The 18,638-nt window shown below is 47.7% G+C and overlaps 1 protein-coding gene across 1 annotated transcript in view; it reads left to right on the forward strand.

Annotated features, from left to right (window-relative positions):
- The window catches only part of LOC121150773 (aldehyde oxidase 2), a 62,306-nt gene continuing 43,668 nt past the window's right edge, over nt 1-18,638 (forward strand). The window contains exons 1-10 of the mRNA XM_040971955.1: nt 1-54; nt 2,401-2,467; nt 3,850-3,943; nt 5,228-5,336; nt 7,002-7,128; nt 9,630-9,691; nt 10,257-10,346; nt 11,949-12,029; nt 13,841-13,985; nt 15,573-15,665. Of these exons, the coding sequence (XP_040827889.1) occupies nt 1-54; nt 2,401-2,467; nt 3,850-3,943; nt 5,228-5,336; nt 7,002-7,128; nt 9,630-9,691; nt 10,257-10,346; nt 11,949-12,029; nt 13,841-13,985; nt 15,573-15,665 (922 nt within the window). The remainder of the gene's footprint in view (nt 55-2,400; nt 2,468-3,849; nt 3,944-5,227; nt 5,337-7,001; nt 7,129-9,629; nt 9,692-10,256; nt 10,347-11,948; nt 12,030-13,840; nt 13,986-15,572; nt 15,666-18,638) is intronic.

Consider the following 18,638-nt stretch of genomic DNA (forward strand, 5'->3'; position numbering starts at 1 on the left):
ATGCCCTCCCCGTCAAGCCCAGATGAGTTGGTTTTCTTTGTCAATGGGAGGAAGGTAAGTGTTGAATATTTCTACTGCGGTTTATAGTAAAATGTTTACTTGAGAATAGCTCTATGGCCTACTTGGGTTACAACCCCTCTACACAGGGGTGAAAAACCAGGAACTGGAAACCCATCCTAACATGACCATTCCCTCTCAGTTGAGGCTCAGCAATGTGTGTCTTAGAGTGGGGGGAGATAATGACCTGCTATTGATCGCAAGTGCCCCTTGGTGCCTCTGATCCAGTCTGACTCTGCCATTATCTATATAAGCTCATGCAACCTTTGAGTTTTGGAATCCTTAACTTGGGGATCCACTTCTCAGAATTGTTGTAAAGATAAAAAGAAAACTGTTTCTCTTTCATTGTTAGGAACCCCCCAATGTTTATTAATGACTTAATAATGAGCTTGATATGTAGAAGCACATTATCTAGCATACCTTGGTCTTCAAACTCAAGAAGACAAGAAATGGAGCTTTGTTTGTATTTCTGCTTATTAATTTTTTGTTGGACCTCTTTTTATACAAAATTGGTTGAAATGCTGTCACAGTCCATTTTGAGGCCCTCTCTTTTCCTGGGTCACAGCCAAGTTCCAGGAAGAAGCTATTTGGCAAAAGCAGAGCATCAAGATGCCAGCTTCTCTCTGTCATTCTCTCTGGTCCTCACCACCCCTCATGCAGGCCAGCAGTTCCCCTCAGTGCCCTCTGCCAGGCCCTCCCTCTCCTAAGTCTACCAAGGGAGCCATTCTGTGGTCCTGAGGCACATAGGTTCTCTGGAACTTCTCCCCTTTGCCTCCAGGGCCCCTCAGCCCTCTGATCCCACTCACCTAGTGGAATTTAGCTAGGCTCACTTCCACTTAACACATGACCCTAGAAAAGAGAACAGAGGTTCACTCCTGTGCTGGGTTCCCAAGCCAGTAATCACCATGCATTCTTCTAAAATGATGTTAGGAGCTAGGTTCCTACTTACTTGTTCCACCGGCCTCAGTTTTAAAGACTCAAAAGCCAGAGGAGTCTCTTGTCCTGGCTTCTGCTGTTAACCTTCTGAATCATGAATCCAGAGAGCAGGAACTACAGCCAAAGAAAAGGGTTAAATCAAGGGTTAAAAGTAATACAGCTGGCTGTGTGATCGGGTAGAAGGCAGAGCTAAGATATTATCTAACCACATGCTCAATATATTTGCATAAAGGACCTGTGGTGAGTGTAAAGCAGAGGGGCCTTCATTTGTTGATTGGGAGCTCCCGAAGGAACCAGGAAACAGTGGAATTTTAATTGTGCATTTGTAGCATGATTGTATAGAGTTCTATATAGAAAATGGAGACTTCCTTCTTATGGAAGTGTTGAGCTCTAACCAGTTCATTTCTGTACCCTTTAGCCTAGTGTGTCAGAACTTATTTTTTCATTGTATATTTAAACTTTCCCTCTAAGCTAGAGGCTTTGTGGGATCCCATGGTCAGGTCTGGAGAGGAAGCATCCATTTACAGAACTCACTTGTAGCCAGTTGGAAGCATCTTCCTGTAGTCCTTTTGTTCTTTAAGATTTACAAACATGTATGTCTTCCTCGCGGCACCAAAGCAAGTGCACAACACTCACAGTCCACCCCATCTTTCTTCCTGCTAACGTATACATGGGATACAGGTGTTTGCACAACACCTCAAGACAAAGTCAAAGGCAATATCTGGGGCAAGCAAATAAAAAAGAGGCACCAAAGAAGTTCCTTCGTGGCATTTAGATGGTAAATCCTCTGTTTGCCAAAGTTGGAAGGAGGACAGGATTCTTCTATCCTGACGAGAGCCTCCCTGGGTATGAACTGAAATACTAAGGGTTTTGCCATAGGGCCAGACTTCCGGTGAAGGGTTTGGCATGTTCCAGGGCCTTCCACAATGACTGAGGCTTTCCCTTTACCCTCCTCTGCCACCAAAATCCATAAAATCGCTGATATTATCCAGTGTACGCCCCACCAGATGTTTCTCAGAAATGCCAGAAACTACCCACCTGGTTTTTGTCCCTGCAAGACCCTGCACTGTACATGCACACAGCCACACACGCAAAGTCCCTGCTAGATGTGAAACATTTCTAGAGTACCACAGCCTGAATAAGATGAGTCTGCAAAGGTACACAGTGGGCAAAGATGAAGAGCACATAACTTCTAGGGGCATCTTGACATTGCAGCCATTCCCTGCACACAGAGAGCAGGGTGTCACACTTGCTTTGTGGGCATCTGCCCTAGAAATGTATGTGAAAGCAGCTTGACAAAAGCTAGCCTAATGAGCCCCAATACTAAACCAAATAGGCCCCAACAAACCTCCTACTGCACAGTGGATTCAATCCCCATAACCATTTTCTCTTCTCATTCCCATGCAGGTGAAAGAGAGGAATGCTGACCCTGAAGTGACGCTGCTGACCTTCCTACGAAAGAACTGGATCCTTTGAAAGAATGTCTCAGTTATGTCTGTTTGCCTTAAACCTTAAGCCAGCTCTCAGAGGGCAAACTCATCAAATTTCCATCTAAACAGTCAGCCCCCTTGGCCCTCACTCTCTGTTTGCTTTTTTGGCCATGGTTTTAAGGCTATTAGGCTAATTGGCCTGTTTGGGAGAGGATGAGGTTTCCCCAGAGTTTATTACATCTGATTTAATAGCATGAAATAGAAGCTAAGCTTTTTAGTTTGGAGCTAATTATTCCCCTATGGGATTTCCAGGTCTCTCCGGGGCACTTATGTAACAGCAGCTGAAGTTGTATGCGCCCTGCCCTTCACAACACCAAATATCACAGATTCGGTGAGAGCATGGGTCCTTGGAGAACTTGCACCCTTTCATCTGATCTCATATCTGATTTTCCCCATCCTTGATTGGACTGTAACTTAGATCTGCATCAGAGCAAACATGCTCTCTGGGGCAAATCCAATCACTCAGTTAATCCAAGAACAAAAATATGGCAGAAATTAAAAATAATAAAATCAGCCTCTGAACAGATTTCATATAAAAGCCTACATGACTTTAAATTACCTACCAATGTTTGAGAATTAGGAAATGGCATATTTTTTAAAGTCAGTGTTTGTCAACTTCTCATGATAAATGGGGAGGCAACCCCTGCTGACGGGCCATGGTCTTACTGAGTGCTGAGTGGGGACTGCCCTCTGCCCCCTGCACGGAAGCTCTCCAGGCACACTCAGCCCACCCTAGTCAGCAGCATGAGCCCTCTGAGCTGCATTTGATTTAATTAAGATGAGTAAATCCTAGGGTTAAAAAAAAGACAGGAAAACCCAACGGACAGTGCCAATAGAGGTAGCAATTCAGAAGTGTTTTTAGCAGTCTAATTAATCACATCCAGTCCCACAAATAGCATGACAATGCATCAAAACTGGGGAAAAGGATGAATAAAAAGGTGCTAGGGCTGAGCCTGGATTTGAAATCAGGGGAGAACAAATTGAGAGCAGAGGAATGCTCAGGGTGGAATCTGAAAATATAAGATTCCTGTAAAGACTCACTTGCAAATGCCAGGACCCATTACTGGGCAAACTGGTAATCCATGGAGTAGCTAAGTCGCATGATGGAAAGCAGAGGAAAACATAGAAGAGCACCCTATAAGGAAACAGAATTTTCAGAGCTTTTTTATAAGCGAGATACCTGTAACAAGCCTGTGAAGACAGAGTATCACTCCTCTCTCTTTGCAATGTCAGCATCACACACTAATGGAGAGATAGGCTAATAACTGCTCACATCTGCTCCTTGCCACTTCATCACCAGGCACACCCCAGGGATGTCCTGCTGTCCACCTTGGGATGTTTTCCTTGATGGCCTCCCTTCCAGTGCGTCTCACAGGCACCAAGTATGCCTGTGGAACAGGAGGCTGCGGTGCCTGCACTGTGATGGTGTCGGAGCACGACCCCATAACCAAGAAGATAAGGTATCCTGCCAGAAGTCCATGGCGGTCTCTTCTTCTTCACCTTGCTTGCAGGCTCAACTCACAATTTTAAAAGATGTTGAAACTTTTTCCACCCCCTCCATCTTAGTCCCCTCTGGAAACTCCTGACATTACATATAATGGCAACAAGATCCTGAAGCTCCCACGGCCCGTCTAGGCATCCTGGGCCAAGAAACTGCAACGTTTTACAGAGGAGGAAATAGGCTCAAAGGGATGAAGCAATGTGTTTGCAGTCATGTAATTAGTCACTTATACAACAAGAACTTTAATTCCCATTTGTTTTTCTGGCTCTAAAACAAATGCCAAACCTGAAGAGCAAGCATCTAAGCCATGGTTTTGCCTTTCAGTTAAGAGCCAGATGCCAGACCTTGGACTTCCCCTAAATGCAAAACCCAAAAAAATCAAGAGGTGGTTTAAGAGGCCAGCACCATGGTATCTAGGCTAACCAGCTACTGATGCTGCCTGTGTCTCACAAGAGCACTGATTTGAGTCCCGGCTACTCCATTTCTGATCCATCTCCCTGTTAATGAGTCTGGAAAAGTACTGCACTACGGCCCAAGTGCTTGGAGCCCCTGCACCCACGTGGGAATCCCAAATGGAGTGTCAGGCTCACCATTTCAGACTGGCCCAACTCCAGTGGCCAGAAGATTTCTCTCTCTCTCTATCTTCCCTCCTACCCTATTTCCCTCTCTCCTTCTCTTTCCCTCTCTCTCCCCCTCTCTCTTTCTCTCTCCCTATTCCTCTCTCCCCCCTTCTCTCTCTTTCCCTCCATCCCTCTCCTTCTTCCTCTCCCTCTCTTACCTCTCTCTCTGTCACTCTGCCTTTCAAATAAATAGAAAAACATTTTAAGGAACAGTGAGAGGTGGGCTGAGAATACAGGTCATCTAATTGTTGTCCTGCATTCAGACAGATTAAAATTTCAAGCAAAAGTTCCATGTGTGTTCACAAACATAAAACAGATCAACATGCCTTGTGCTTGTTACAATGCCAGTATCACATTCCCAGGCCTAGTCGGATGGGTCCATTTCCATTGTTCCTGAGCAAGTGGGCTTGAACACGTTCCAGGGGTTCATAATGCCCATATTCACTAGAGCAGTTCCCATCCTTCCCCTCCCCTTCCCACATCCAGCTCCCCATGTCCTCAGCCTAGGGATGGCCGCGGAGGCTTTCTCATGCCCTTCCTGGTTCCAGGCTTCGCCGCCCCACTCCAGCACAGGGCAGCACTGTGCTGTTCCCTTCATTTCCTCTTGTGTTTCTCCTACAAAGGCACATCTCTGTCACTGCCTGCCTGGTGCCCATCTGTTCTCTACATGGAGCTGCTGTCACCACCGTGGAAGGTGTGGGAAGCATCAAGACACGAATTCACCCCGTCCAGGTACAAGAACGTTCTCCTTTGCTTACTTCTGTATCTTCTTACCAAATGTTGCATTACTCACTATCTGAGCTTTCTAGGTTGTGGCCAGGTACATGGAAGCTTTGGATGCATGTTGTTCAGAATCAGGGTATGTGTTAAATAACTTCAATGAAAGCTGGAAAATCATCCACTCTTCATTAGGTGACCATGTTTGTTTTTTCTTTTTCTACTTGAACAATAAGCAGAATTTTCAAAAATTTTAATGCCACTTGGACTATGATCCAGAGAAGACATGATATAAAGGAAATTACACAAGGAATAAAACATCTCCAAGGATGTAAAGGATGCTAAAGAGATAAAATACAGGATTATTCCCTGTGGCACAGAGGCCTGGAGGAATGAGTGGAATCCAAAACTGAGCAAGAGGATAATGGCTTCTCTACATACCCTGGAGCCACATGGCTTGCACTGGCAGAGAACACATTGATTCCCTTGTCACTGTCACAGGGGTTCACAGAGTCAATAGGCCAACCCTACCTCCTAGGTAGGAGAGGCCCTGGAGGTGTCTGGCTTTAACCCTGGCAGCCCCAGTGAGGTCAGCCAGTGCAAAGGAGCCAACAATGTCTACCAGTGTTGGAACAGGATGCTCCCAGCAAGACTGAGAGATCCAGGATCTTATTGCATTAGAAAATCTAGAACAGGGTTTCCCCATAGTTGGTGTGCCTGTGACTCACCGAGGAGCTTGTTACTGGCACAGATCCTGAGTCAGGAGGTCTGGAGCAGGAGCCACGGTTTTGCTCTTCCTAGGGCTCCCAGGTGGAACCAACACCACTGGCCCACAGGCTACACTTTGAGCAGCAAGGATCCAGAAATCTAGGACGCAGACCAAAATACTGGCCCTGGAAAAGCAGAGCTGCCTCAGAACCAACAAAGAAGACACTAAAGTGAGAGCAGGGAGAGCCTCCAAGTTAATAATAGTCTAAAAAGGAGAGGGGACAGCTTCGAAACCAGAACTATGCAAGATGTTCAGGTGTTCAAGAAAACTGGTAATCTTAACTCCAAGTTTACTTGAGAGGCAGAAAGAGAAAGAGAGAGATGCCATTAGCTGCTATACTCCCCAAATGCCCACAGTGACCAGGGTGAGGGGGTCAGTCCAGGTTGAAGCCAGGAGCCAGAAATGTAATCCACATCTATCAGGTGGGTGTCAAGAATCCCAGTACCTGAGCCACCATCACTGCTTTCCAGGCTCTTCAATTACAGGGAGCTGAAGTCAGGAGCCATAGCAAGGAATTGAACCCAGATACTTCAATGTAGGATCCAGGCATCTTAACTGGAGTCTAGGTTAAATACCTACTTCGAGGTAATCGCTTTGGGTATATCCACACATTCATCTTACACTTACTGGTTTCTAGGAACCTTTTCTTGCTATGGGATTGGAGGCTGCACATCACTAACTCCCAGTTAGAAGGGTTTGAGCACTTGACCTTGGGGAGTGATTCCCAAGTGATGCTCTATGGCTCCAGGGCCACTTCCTCCAGGGACAGCTGAGGAGAAGGGACCCTGCCACATGCTGATTAAAGGTACAGGATATGTTTGCTGACGTGACAAGGGACACACAGGCTGCAGCCCCGTGACAGTTGGCAGCAGCAGCAAGGCATGGCCCTAACCATTCATGTGTCCTTCCAGGAGAGGATTGCCAAGAGCCACGGGACCCAATGTGGCTTCTGCACACCTGGGATGGTGATGTCCCTTTATACACTGCTCAGGAACCACCCGGAGCCCTCAGAGGAGCAACTCGTGGAAGCCCTGGGGGGTAGGTAGGACCCAAGGCCATGCCGGAAGTGTGCCTCCAGCTGCCCCTTTCCACCAACAATGTCATCCAAGCCCCACTCGGTTCCCTGATTCAGCTGTGGCTCAAGCAGAGACCATCCACCTGGGAGCAAGGAAGAATGTCAAACTGTTCCCTGCCAGCCAGAGCAGACTTGAAGAGGCGTGCACAGCATTAGCACTGGGCAGGATTAGCAGGTGGGCAGTACCACCCACCTGACACCTCAGTACTCCATCCAGTTACTTGCCTGCCTGCTTTCATCAAGGGCCTGAATTAGTTGCACAAGGCTTCCTGTCAGTACCACAAACTGGCTGGCTCACAACAGAACTGAGTTTCCTCACAGATTTGGAGACCAAGTCTGACATCCACATGCCATTAAGGCCATGCTGTCTCTGCTAGCTCTAAGGAGGACCCTTCTTAATCTCTCCCTAGATTCCAGAGGCTAGCAGGGGTGCTTGGTGTGCTGATCTGTGAAAGTGTCACGCTAATCTGTGACTCCAAATGGCCATTTCCCCCTGGGTATTTGTGTCCAAATTTCCCTCTTATTTTTTTAAAAGATTTAATTTTTTATTTGAAAGGCAGAGTCACAGAGTGAGACACACACACACACACACACAGATTGAACTTCTATCCTCTAGTTCACTCTCCAAATGGCCACAATAGCCAGGGCTGGATCAGGCCAAAACAAAGAATCTAGATCTCCATCCTGGTCTCCCAAATAAATGTAGGGGCCCAAACACTTTGGCCTTTGTCTGCTGCTTTCCCAGGCACATTAGCAGGGAACTGGGTTGGAGGTGGAACAGGTAGGTCACAAACCAACACCCACGTGTCATGCTGGCATTGCAGGTGACAGCTTTACCCACTGTTCCTCAACACTGGTCACAAGTTTCCCTGTTCTTATGAGAACATCAGTCATGGGATTCAGGCCTACCTCTTAATCCTGTGTAACCTTGTCTTAACTTGAATAGATCTTAAGAGATCCTTTTTTCAAACAAAGCTATGCTCACATGTTCACATATCTTTTTTTTTTAAGACTTATTTATTTTATTGGAAAGGCAGATATACAGATAGAAGGAGAGACAGATAGGAAGATCTTCCATCTGATGGTTCACTTCCCAAGCAGCCACAACAGCTGAAACTGAGCCAATCCGAAGCCAGGAGCCCAGAACTTGTTCCAGGTCTCCCACACGGGTGCAGGGTCCCAAGGCCTTGGGCCATTCTCGACTGATTTCCCCAGGCCACAAGCAAGTTGCTAGATGAGAAGTGGGGCCACCACTTCCCATTAGATTAGAACCAGCTATGGGATCCTGGCATGTTCAAGGCGAAGACTTTGGCTGCTAGGCTATCATGCTGAGCCCTCACATATCTTTTGAGAAGTCAGAATTCAACCCAAAGCAGGGTCCTTAAACTTTACAAGTTATTTAAGCTACTAAAGAGTACTTCATAAATATACCCCTTCTGCAGGATCAAAATTATCATCCAAGTCATCTGACAGACACAGTCTTAGACTGAGAATTGAGCCTATCAAGCTTCTGAGTACTCACTTGCTCTCTCTCTTCCTCCCTCCACCCTCCCCCTGCTCTAGTACAGAAAAAAAAAAACTGTTTAAATCACTTAAAGTCCCCCCATTTCCTTGGACTTTCCTCCCATCTGAGGTCCCTTTGCAGTTGCTTATCCTTTAAAGCCTGGTCAGGCTTAACCCCTCTCACCAGGCATTCAGGGGATTCCAACAGCTGACTCCTTCACTAGCTCAGCCTTCTTCCTGCTCTGGGTGATGTGCCTCAGACCAGGCTCCCCTCAACCCCCACATGACTCCTCATTTGCCTGAGACCCCAATGTGCCCCTCCCCTGTTCTCCACCAATCCAGAGCTTGCTGCTTCTTCAGGTTGCTATTTCTTCCTGAAACATTCTGTTCTGCGCTGAGCATCCTCCATCCCCACCCACCCCTGAGATCTTCATCCTTGGAAGGTTCTCACCACGCCATACACTGAAGCACAGACCTCCCACATGCAGATACCTGGGTCCTCTCCCAGACATTCTAATGCTGGATTGTGGAACAAGGACAAAGGACCCATGTGTTTATAAATACTCTCAGTATATCCGGATGGAACGACCCAAAGAGCACCACTGACAAACATCAGCACACTTGTCTAGTGCTTTGGAAATTGCTCAATTTCCTATTTTAGGACCCCCACTGTTTTACATCATGTCTGAAATAGAGTTGCTGTTGATAGCGACACATTGAGAGAATGAATTAATAGATGAAGGAAAGTGAGCTCCCAGCTGGTATGTCATTTTCTTTAGGATGAAGAATAAAGCTTAAACTTGAGGTAGGGGGAGGCTAATATTCCCAATGCAGGGGGAAGGCATTCAACAGCTTGGTAGATACTAACATCTCTCTCAAAGAAAAGACTGGGTCTATTTCAAGTTTTTAAGGAAGCTGGTAAAAAACATGGCTCCTGACAGCACGTCTTTCTTTGGATTAGGTAATCTGTGCCGCTGCACCGGGTACCGGCCAATTCTCGAGAGTGGGAAGACCTTCTGCACGGTGAGTGGGTGACTGCAGGCCATTCCGCAGAGCAAGTGTGACACGGAAAGCCACATGAGCCTGGGAGCCCCAGAATGGGAGTAACACAAAGTGCTCAAATTACAAAAGAGGGCCCAGGTGAGTTCACCAACTCCCTGGGATCTGCCAGCGAAAGACCAGGTGACTAATGATTCCACCTTTGAGGTCCAGGCAAAACTGCAGGAGGAAGTCAAGTGATCTAACCAGACACCAAAGGTTGTTCTTACTGAGTTAAGCCAGGCCTCTGGTCAGGAAAGCTAAGTGGACCCAGGCAAAGCCAAGGAGGCAAGAAAAGGAAGTAGATTGATAATTCGAGGCTGGTCCCAGCTGCAGTCCAGCTGGGAAGGTGTGAGTAGAAGAAGTGGAATACAGAAATCACTCTACATAAAAGAGCACAGAGGGGGGTTCCTCTAACAAGGTCAAAAAAAGACTGTTTCTGTTTCCAAAATGGCTCAAAATGTCTAAACGATATTGCCAAACCTTTCAGAACACAAAGCCTTCTACCTTTAAGAAGATGTTTCTTATCTAAGACCTTTCACCCTCTTAGGGGTCAAATGGTTGTCAGCAGGAAAAGCCAGGAAAATGCTGCCTGGATAAGGGAGAAAACGATTCCTCTGCCCTGGACACCAAGAACCACGTGAGTCCTGTTGTGAGTTTCACCCCTTGCTGCGAGGCCTGCACCTGCTGGCCCCATGCTGAATGGTGCTTCTCTGTTTGCACACTCACTCTCCATTTATAGCTGCCCAAATGTATGTATGTGAGTGTATGTGTGAAGTCTTGATGTTAACACGTTTTAGAGAACTTTCCATTTCTCTCCTTCACTCATTATGCTTAGACTTCAATTCCCAGCTCCAGTGGTATTTCTAGACTGCAGAGTTACAACACATCCTCACCCTCAGGGACTTTTTTTAAACTTTAAGCGCCAGCTACCACGGAAATGAAACACACCAGATGTGGACCTCTAATGCCTCATTTGTGATCCTCCTACGCACCTTCCCAAGGAACAGCCAGATTTCCTTCTGGAAACTGGGAAAGCCTTGAAGAGAGAGAGAAAAGGGGATGGGTAGGACAAGGGTCAAGCCATTTCATCTGATGATTGCAGTCACCTTTCAGTCTCCATGAATTCCATTTCTTCTTGAGAAAGGTTCGGGTTTACAGTGGGAAGCTCAGAGGTGATAGTGCGACCCAAGGCTGTCACTTCTGACATCACACAGCCTCTTCTCCAAAGTCCTAGTTCCACCCCAGCATCCTATGATTCCCTCCCGGTTCTCCTTACTTCTTCAGGGATGTTTTCTGGCAGTAACTGTCTTCTGAAGCTAATACATATCTGATTCAGTCAAGATTACAGTTTGAATTTTTTTTTACTGCACTTTAGTTCCTTCTAAATACAGAGGTCATCGTTCATGCTCTCTGCCATTATTGTGAAGATTAAATTGTTGACACACATCAAAATGCTTGGAAAGCACTCAATAAATGTTAACTGTTAAGGTCAGACTGTGTGTGTGTGCATGTGTGGAATTCTTTATATTTCAAATGTATGACTTCTCAGAGCCTTGAGTAGTTTCCATCCTGACAGCACAAGAGAGGAAAGTGGTTAGAACACGTGGAGAAGATTTACCACACTTTCTCTTTTTAAGGTTTATTCATTCATTTATCTGTTTATCTGAAAGGGAGGAAGGAAGCTAGAGATGACGGGGTGGAAAGGAGAGTGAGCTTTTCCGCCTTGTAGGCTGACTCCCCCAATAGCTGCTTCCAGTACCACATTTGGGCCAGGTGGAAGCCAGGAGCCAAGGATTCCATCCAGGTCTGCCTCGCTGAGTGACAAGGTCCCCAGTACTTGGGCCATCATCTGCTGCCTCTCGGGCACATTAGTAGGAAGATTTACTAGAAGTAGGACAGCCAGGACTTGGACACAGCCACATTGCAAGGGGCAGCTTATCCTGCTGTGCCACACTGCCAGCACTCTCCAAACTTAGTCTTTAATAATTTTTCCAACATTAGTGTTCCCCAGTATGCTTTTTGGAGCATGTCATAGAATACTCATTCCTCTAATCACATCAGTGTAAATCAGTGTCTCTCTTACAAGAAGATTCTTATTTCAAATTATTTGGTTTGAACAAGTTCCCTGCTCGGAGAGACTTATTGCTGCATTCATTTTGCCTAATTGCTGTGAAGAATTGCAATGCTGATTCCAATTGAGTTGGGCTGACAGGACCATCTGTTTCTTTGCCTTATAAAGATGTGCACCAAGTTATTTTCGAAGGAGGAGTTCCTGCCTTTGGATCAGACCCAGGAGCTCATCTTCCCCCCAGAACTCTTGGTAAGATTAGTTGATATGCTCACAAGCTTGGTTTTATAAAGGTACCAATTTCCTTCCTATGAAATCACCACACTGTGGAATAGTGTGGTCAGATCATTAAAGCCCACCTCCGTCACAATTCACAGGTCCCCAATAGACCCTGTGGACACAGGTGGGCCTGGACTGGGGCTACTCTCATGCCTCTCCTTGTGGCCACCCAGGCTGTGTCAACAGTCCAGATGACACAGCACTGCTATGCTTCTACTGGCCCCATGTAGCATCTTCAAGGTGCCACGACTACAGCCCTTCCCCACCCTTCCTTCTAGCAACAGCTCATCTTTCTTCTTGACCATTTTATTAGAAAGGCAGATTTACAGAGAAGAGAAATATCTTCCATCTGCCAGTTCACTCCCCAAGTGGCTTCATGGCTGGAGCTGGGCCAGTCTGAAGCCAGGAGCTTCCTTAGAGCCTCTCATGTGGCTGCAGGGTTTGGGGGCTTGAGCCATTCTCAGCTGCTTTCCCAAACCACAAGCAGGAAACTGGATCAGAAATGGAGCAGCCAGGGCATGAACCAGCACCCTTACAGGATGCTGTAGCTTGCAGGCAGATGACCAGCCAGCTTTCCATTTCTGAAAGAGTTCTGGTGTATCCATTCGTTTGTTCAACAGACACTGATACATGTGGCACCTTGCCAGGGTGGAATGTGCAAGAGGGAGCAAAGCTGACAGGAGGACCACCCTTGAGCAGCTTGGAATCTTGTGCCAGAGCTAGGTAACCAGCAGAATGACAGCTGAAAGTTACAGGGTGCTGCCAGCCATTGAGGGTGAACAGAAAAGGCTGGTGCACTGCAGGCAGTCGCCATTTTCAGTATCCCGGCTAGAGAAGACCTCCAAGAACATTGCCATTTGAGGAAGATCTGGTAGGCAGGAAGGTGGAGGCAAACATAGAGGTTTGTGGGCAGAAGCACTCCAACCGGCATGCCCAGCGGGTGCCAAGGTCCTCAGAGAAGGCGAACTTTGAGGGCAGGCCAACTTGAAGGGACACCACAAACACGGCGAGTGCCAGGAGCTCTGGACTCAGCTTTCTGCCTGCCAACCAGACACTAGCCAGGAGGCTGGACAGAGAAGGGGCATGTCCTTCGCCATTGTCCTGCTGTTTACCCAGGAAGGGTGGGGGACATCCTGCGACGTGGAGAGGGTGGGACCAGGCTGCCAGGAGAGGGATAGAAGATGTAGTAAGAATCAGTGGATTCTGGGTTTGTTTTGGAAGAAAATCCAAGCCGATTGGCTGATGGGTGTGAAGAGGGTGTGAGACAGGAGGAGGTAAGGCTGATCCCAGGGGTTTGCAAAACTGAAAGTGTGTCCTGGCCACTTATGAGGAGGGGATTTTTTCCTTTGTGAGAACCTATTTGGGAGAGATTTGCAAGGGATTAGATGTGAGGCCCTCAATTTTCAGTTAATTGAATGAGTAGTACCTGTCATGTATCTGGGGGAAACATCGAATACTCATTCCACCATAGGTTTGGTTGGCTTGAAGGCACTAAGTTGGAACAATAATGTGATTATGCTTGATTTTTAAAGCACAAGACTCAATTGCACTGACTTCGTCCAAGAGTCAATGATAGGTGTCAGCTTGTATTATTACGTGTCCCCCAAAAAGCAATCTAAGTAGAGAAATTCAAGAATTCGCTGGTGGATGCAGTGAGTTGCTTTGGCAGCAAGTGGACCCCAGAACACCTGAGAGGTTCCAGAGGAACATACCTCTTCCTGGGTTCCTGAACAGCCCTGGAAGACAGGTATGCAAGGACCACACAGGCTGCCTCTCACCCCTAGAGGATGGCGGAGAACCCAGAGAAACAAACGCTGACCTTCTGCGGAGAGCGAGTGACCTGGGTCTCCCCAGGGACCCTCCCGGCACTCCTGGAGCTGAAAGTGAGCCACCCCGAAGCCCCTGTCATCCTGGGCAACACCTCACTGGGTGAGTGACCGCAGGGGTCCCCATACCACCACCAACGCCCAGCTCAACTTCCTGTGCCCCGCTCCTTTCTTGGTCTACAAAAGCTACTTTTTCTGGATGAACCCTGCATCTTTTCTAATAAATCCTGCCTCCACAGTTAGACATGAGTATGCCCGAGGTGTACGAGACCCACCATCTTAGAATAGAGGGTGGAGTGCTAGAAGCTTCATGAAGTCACCTTGACCTTTTTGGCTCTTATTCAACACTGTGGAGACACAGCGGAAGTCTATAAAATCTGAAGGGTTGTATGAACAAACTGCACACTCAGTGACCCCAACACCCCCTTTAGGACCCCTAGCCCAAGCTGCATTTCCTCCCTTTTCCTTCCCTCTTGAAGGTGCTCATTAGCCGGAGCTTCACACTGGCTAACCTCTTCGTTTTTACCGTTACCACCTATGTCAGAATCCCTAAACAGACTGTCACTTAGTTTTGGAAATACTTAAACTTCACAAAAGCAGACTGACACTGCATTCTTGTCCTGTAGTTTGCTTTGTTCATTCACTCATGTTGCTGTATGTGATTCTGCTGTGCTCCACTGTGCAAACAGGGAACAATTCATTCATCTGGGTTTCCCCTAAGGGACAGCTGGGTGCGACAGCTCCAACTGTTTCCAAGTTTTGGCTATTATTAATATGTATCTGTGTTTTTCCTGGTGCCTATCTGAAAGAGTATTATAGGACCTTCTCATCATATTTACTATCCAAGTGCAGTGTGTGTGTGGTGTGTGTGGTATGTGTGTGTGTGTGTGTGTGTGTGTGTGTGTGTGTGTGTGTGTGTGTGTGTGTGTGGTGTGTTTTAAAGATTTATTTATTTTTATTGGAAGAGCAGGTCTACAGAGAGAGGAGAGACAGAGAGAAAGATCTTCCATATGCTGGTTCATTCCCCAAATGGCCACCATGACTGTAGTTGAGCCAATCTGAAGCCAGGAGCCTAGAGCTTCCTCCTAGTTTCCCACAAAGATGCAGGGTTCCAAAGACTTAGACCATCCTGAACTGCTTTCCCAGGCCACAAGCAGGGAGCTGGATGGGAAGTAGAGCAGCTGGGACACGAACAAGTAGCCATATGGGATGGCACACTAGGAAGTGGAGGATTAGCCAGTTGAGCCATCACACCAGCCCAGCAGTCTGTGTTTAAATGCATGATGTGGCATCTCATATGGGCACTAATTTATGGACTGGGAAAGCAATGAAGGATGACTCAACTCCTTGGGACCCTGCAACTACGTGGAAGACCCAGAAGAAGCTCCTGCTCCTAGCTTTAGAGGAATCAGCTCCAGCTGACATGGCCACTTAAGGAGTGAACTAGGGATGGAAGATCTTATCCTCTTCTCTCATAAATCTGCCTTTTCAATAAAAATAAATAAATGCATGACGTGGATCTTGGGAGAGTAGGCCAATCACACTGAGATGGCCAGGACATAGCTTCCCACTGTACATGCCTATCGTCAGGCATTAAAATCTGCTTCTGAATATTTTAGAACAAGATTTCAGCACACAGAAAAGGCATCTTCTCTTTCCTCATTATCCTTAAAATATATTTTCTCTCCAGGCCCTGCAATGAAATCTCAAGGACATTTTTACCCCGTTCTCCTCTCTCCTGCTAGGATCCCTGAGTTGAGGATGGTGACAAAAACAAGTGATGGTGAGTTCCTGGTGCTGCCAGGGCTGTGAGTGCTGTGTTATGTGCAATAAGGCTGATTACTCAGTCAAAAAGGGGCTGGGTGGGGTGGGAAGGAATGAATGAAGGTCAGGACTTTGGCTGTGATGAGATAGAGCAATAATGATCACTTTCTTAATTCAAGCAGCAAGGAGGTTGACTGAGCAGAGTTAGTCAAGGTTGGTTTGCAAGGTGCATTTGTTTAAGGGTCTCAGGGGATGGGGACAGAAGGGGACCAGCTGTAGCTTTGGCCTTCCTAGGATCCCACCCTCCTGGCCTCTGGTCATCCACCAACAAACATAGTTTGAATTGTGTGTCCTCAAACCTGCACTTCCCTGACCTGTTCCCTGCTTTTTGCAAGGGCCAGGACCCCTTCTGGGGCTTGCCCAACGTGAGGGTTTCCCAGGTTCCGTCTTGAGACAATTCAGAAAGCAAATCTGACCACGAGGTGGAAAAATGGAGGACTGTGCCTGGATTTAGCTGAAACCTTGCTTTGGCGGGAGGGAGAGGAGGGAAGGAGGGTGCTGTGGAAGGTGTGCAATGGAACTGGATAACAGGCCTGGGAGGGAGGGTAGGGCAGGAGGTCCAGACCCACTCCTTCCGGGTGTCATTTAGCCCTCCTCGCTGAAGCCTCTCCTTAGCACACTACCCTTTTACTAAGTCACTGGAAATAGGCTGCTCTAAGTGCAGGTCAGGGGAATCTTTCCTTCTGCCTCCTTGCCCAGAGTCCCTCGTAACTGTCCTTCAGAGGGCCGCTGGGGTACAGTTCACAATCCTGAAATAACAGATTCTCTGCCCATAGACAAAGAAACGGAGGCAAAAAAGGAAGTGGTTTTGTTCTCAGCTCCCCCAGGCTGGCTGGTGGTCAAACACAGCATGTCCAGCCCTCAAGCCAGAACTTTGCTGCGCCTGTCAGCCTTCCTCCCAGCCCCAAGGCCATTGGACTGGCTCTTTGGGTCTCCCCAACTCCCTCCCACCCACCCCCACCCCCGACCCCGCCACACACACACACACACACACACACACGCGCTCGCGCGCGCGCGCGCGCGCGCCCAAATCTGGTTGATTTCTGCAGGTTAAGCAGATCTAGATTCAGAAAACAGTTAAGCAAGCAATGTGCCTTCTTCCAGAACTCTTAAAATTAAAGCGTGAGTGCCCTCTAGTGGCACCTACAGTAATTTCCTTGTTTCTCAGATTTTTTTTTTCCCCCAAGGTCCCCAAGGGTAAAGGACATCACGGAGAAGGGTGGGGGAAGAAGGGAGACAAACGCAACCCGCGCCATCGCCCCTCAGCAACATCCCCAGGAACTAAATTCCTGGGACAGCTGTAACCTGGGCTCAAATAGTTGTCTACATTTTGCATGCTCACCAGTATTGCCTATACGTTAAGATCAGCATGCTTTGTGTGTGTCTCAAAATTGTTAGTAAGTGCTCCAGAAAGTCATTTCATAGACTCCATAGGACCACAGTCTGCAAGAAACAGGAGGAAAATTTGAAATCCCCTTTCTAAGGCTCAAAGCTGAAGCTCTCACACACCACTGCAATGCAGCCTCAATTTTTGTGATCTAGGATGGAGTCAGACATGAACGAAGTACCCTTGGTCTAACAGTTAGGATGCCCTCAGCCCCACATCAGAGTGCCTGGGATCAGTCCCCAGCCTCAGCTCCTGATCCAGCACCCTGTTAACACACACCCTGGAAGGCAGTGGTTGTGGCCCAAGTCGTGGGTTCCTGCTACCCGTATGGGAGACCTTAGTTGAATTTCTGGCTCCCGCCTTTGGTCCAACCCAGTCCCAAATGTCACAAGCACCAGGGGCAGTGAAGGGGGTATTCTCCATCTTTCTCTGTCTCTCAGTGACTGCAGTGAGCAGAACTTTTTCAGTAAAACCCAGCCCCAATTGACACAGTCACACAAGCAGGGGATAGCCAAGTGAAAGCCCACGATGGACCATCTGGACTCAGCCCGATTTGAAAGCGTCCAAGAACCCAGACAGCAGAGCAGACAACTGGCATTTCCCTCTCCGCTGGAGTACAACTATCCTTTCCTCACTAGGTTGTGTGCTGCTTCTCACCTTAAGAATAAGAGGAAGTCTGTTTCTGGTTTCTTCTCTACAAATAAGCTCCAGTCTAACTAGATGACAGGAAGCAAGGTTGGTGTTTCCTAGCACTTCTGCAAAGGCAAAGACCACATGTATGCAGAAGCTGAAGACCAGGCTCCAGTGGGACATGTGAGGAGGAAGCAGAGGTGGCAGCTGGAGCGCCTTCAGGGGACACTGAGTCAGGGACAGGTGAGGGGTCCAGAGACCTGGGCACCTCAATTACTCCTAGACAAGGTCTAATTAGCAGCCAGGTCATTAGAACAGCTTGGGCTTTTCCTGACCTGTTAAGTTAGAGAAGCAGTAGGGGTGCTGTGTGTGTTACAGAGGTAGGGAAAGTTGTGCCAAGTTCACGTTCAAGACTGGTAAAAAAAAAATGCAGCCAGGCACAGGGTGAAATATCCTCAAAGAGTATTCAACACAAGACAAGGCAAAGCCCAGCCTGAAATGTGCTAAAAAGATTCACCTCTTCACCTCCGTTAGAGCCCAACCCTGCTGGTGATGTCAACCCAAGCCCCACACACCAGGGTGTCAGCCAGCAAACCCCAACGAACTCTGGGCGTTGACTCCAACAGGTGTCCAAGGCTTCGGATGAGGTCAGAGACAACCTCAACTTAACAGCTGATCTGAACCCTTGCATCCTGACCCTGCAGGTCCTCCCAAGCGTGGCCGCAGCTGTTGTCCATGGCTTGAATGCCCTCCTGGCTAGTGAGCCAATGGCATTACTCCATCCTCCAGCCACTCTCTTCCTGCTTCTCTGGCCCCTCTCTAGGAACCCTCAACTTCCTTACACCCGGCAGTGCCCACCATGATGCCTGGCACAGCACCTTACCCAGGCTTGGTTTTCTCTCGTTGCCTGACACT

Source organism: Ochotona curzoniae, unplaced genomic scaffold, assembly GCF_017591425.1.
Source record: "Ochotona curzoniae isolate NIBS_2020 unplaced genomic scaffold, NIBS_Ocur_1.0 contig_2210, whole genome shotgun sequence".
Taxonomy (NCBI): domain Eukaryota; kingdom Metazoa; phylum Chordata; class Mammalia; order Lagomorpha; family Ochotonidae; genus Ochotona; species Ochotona curzoniae.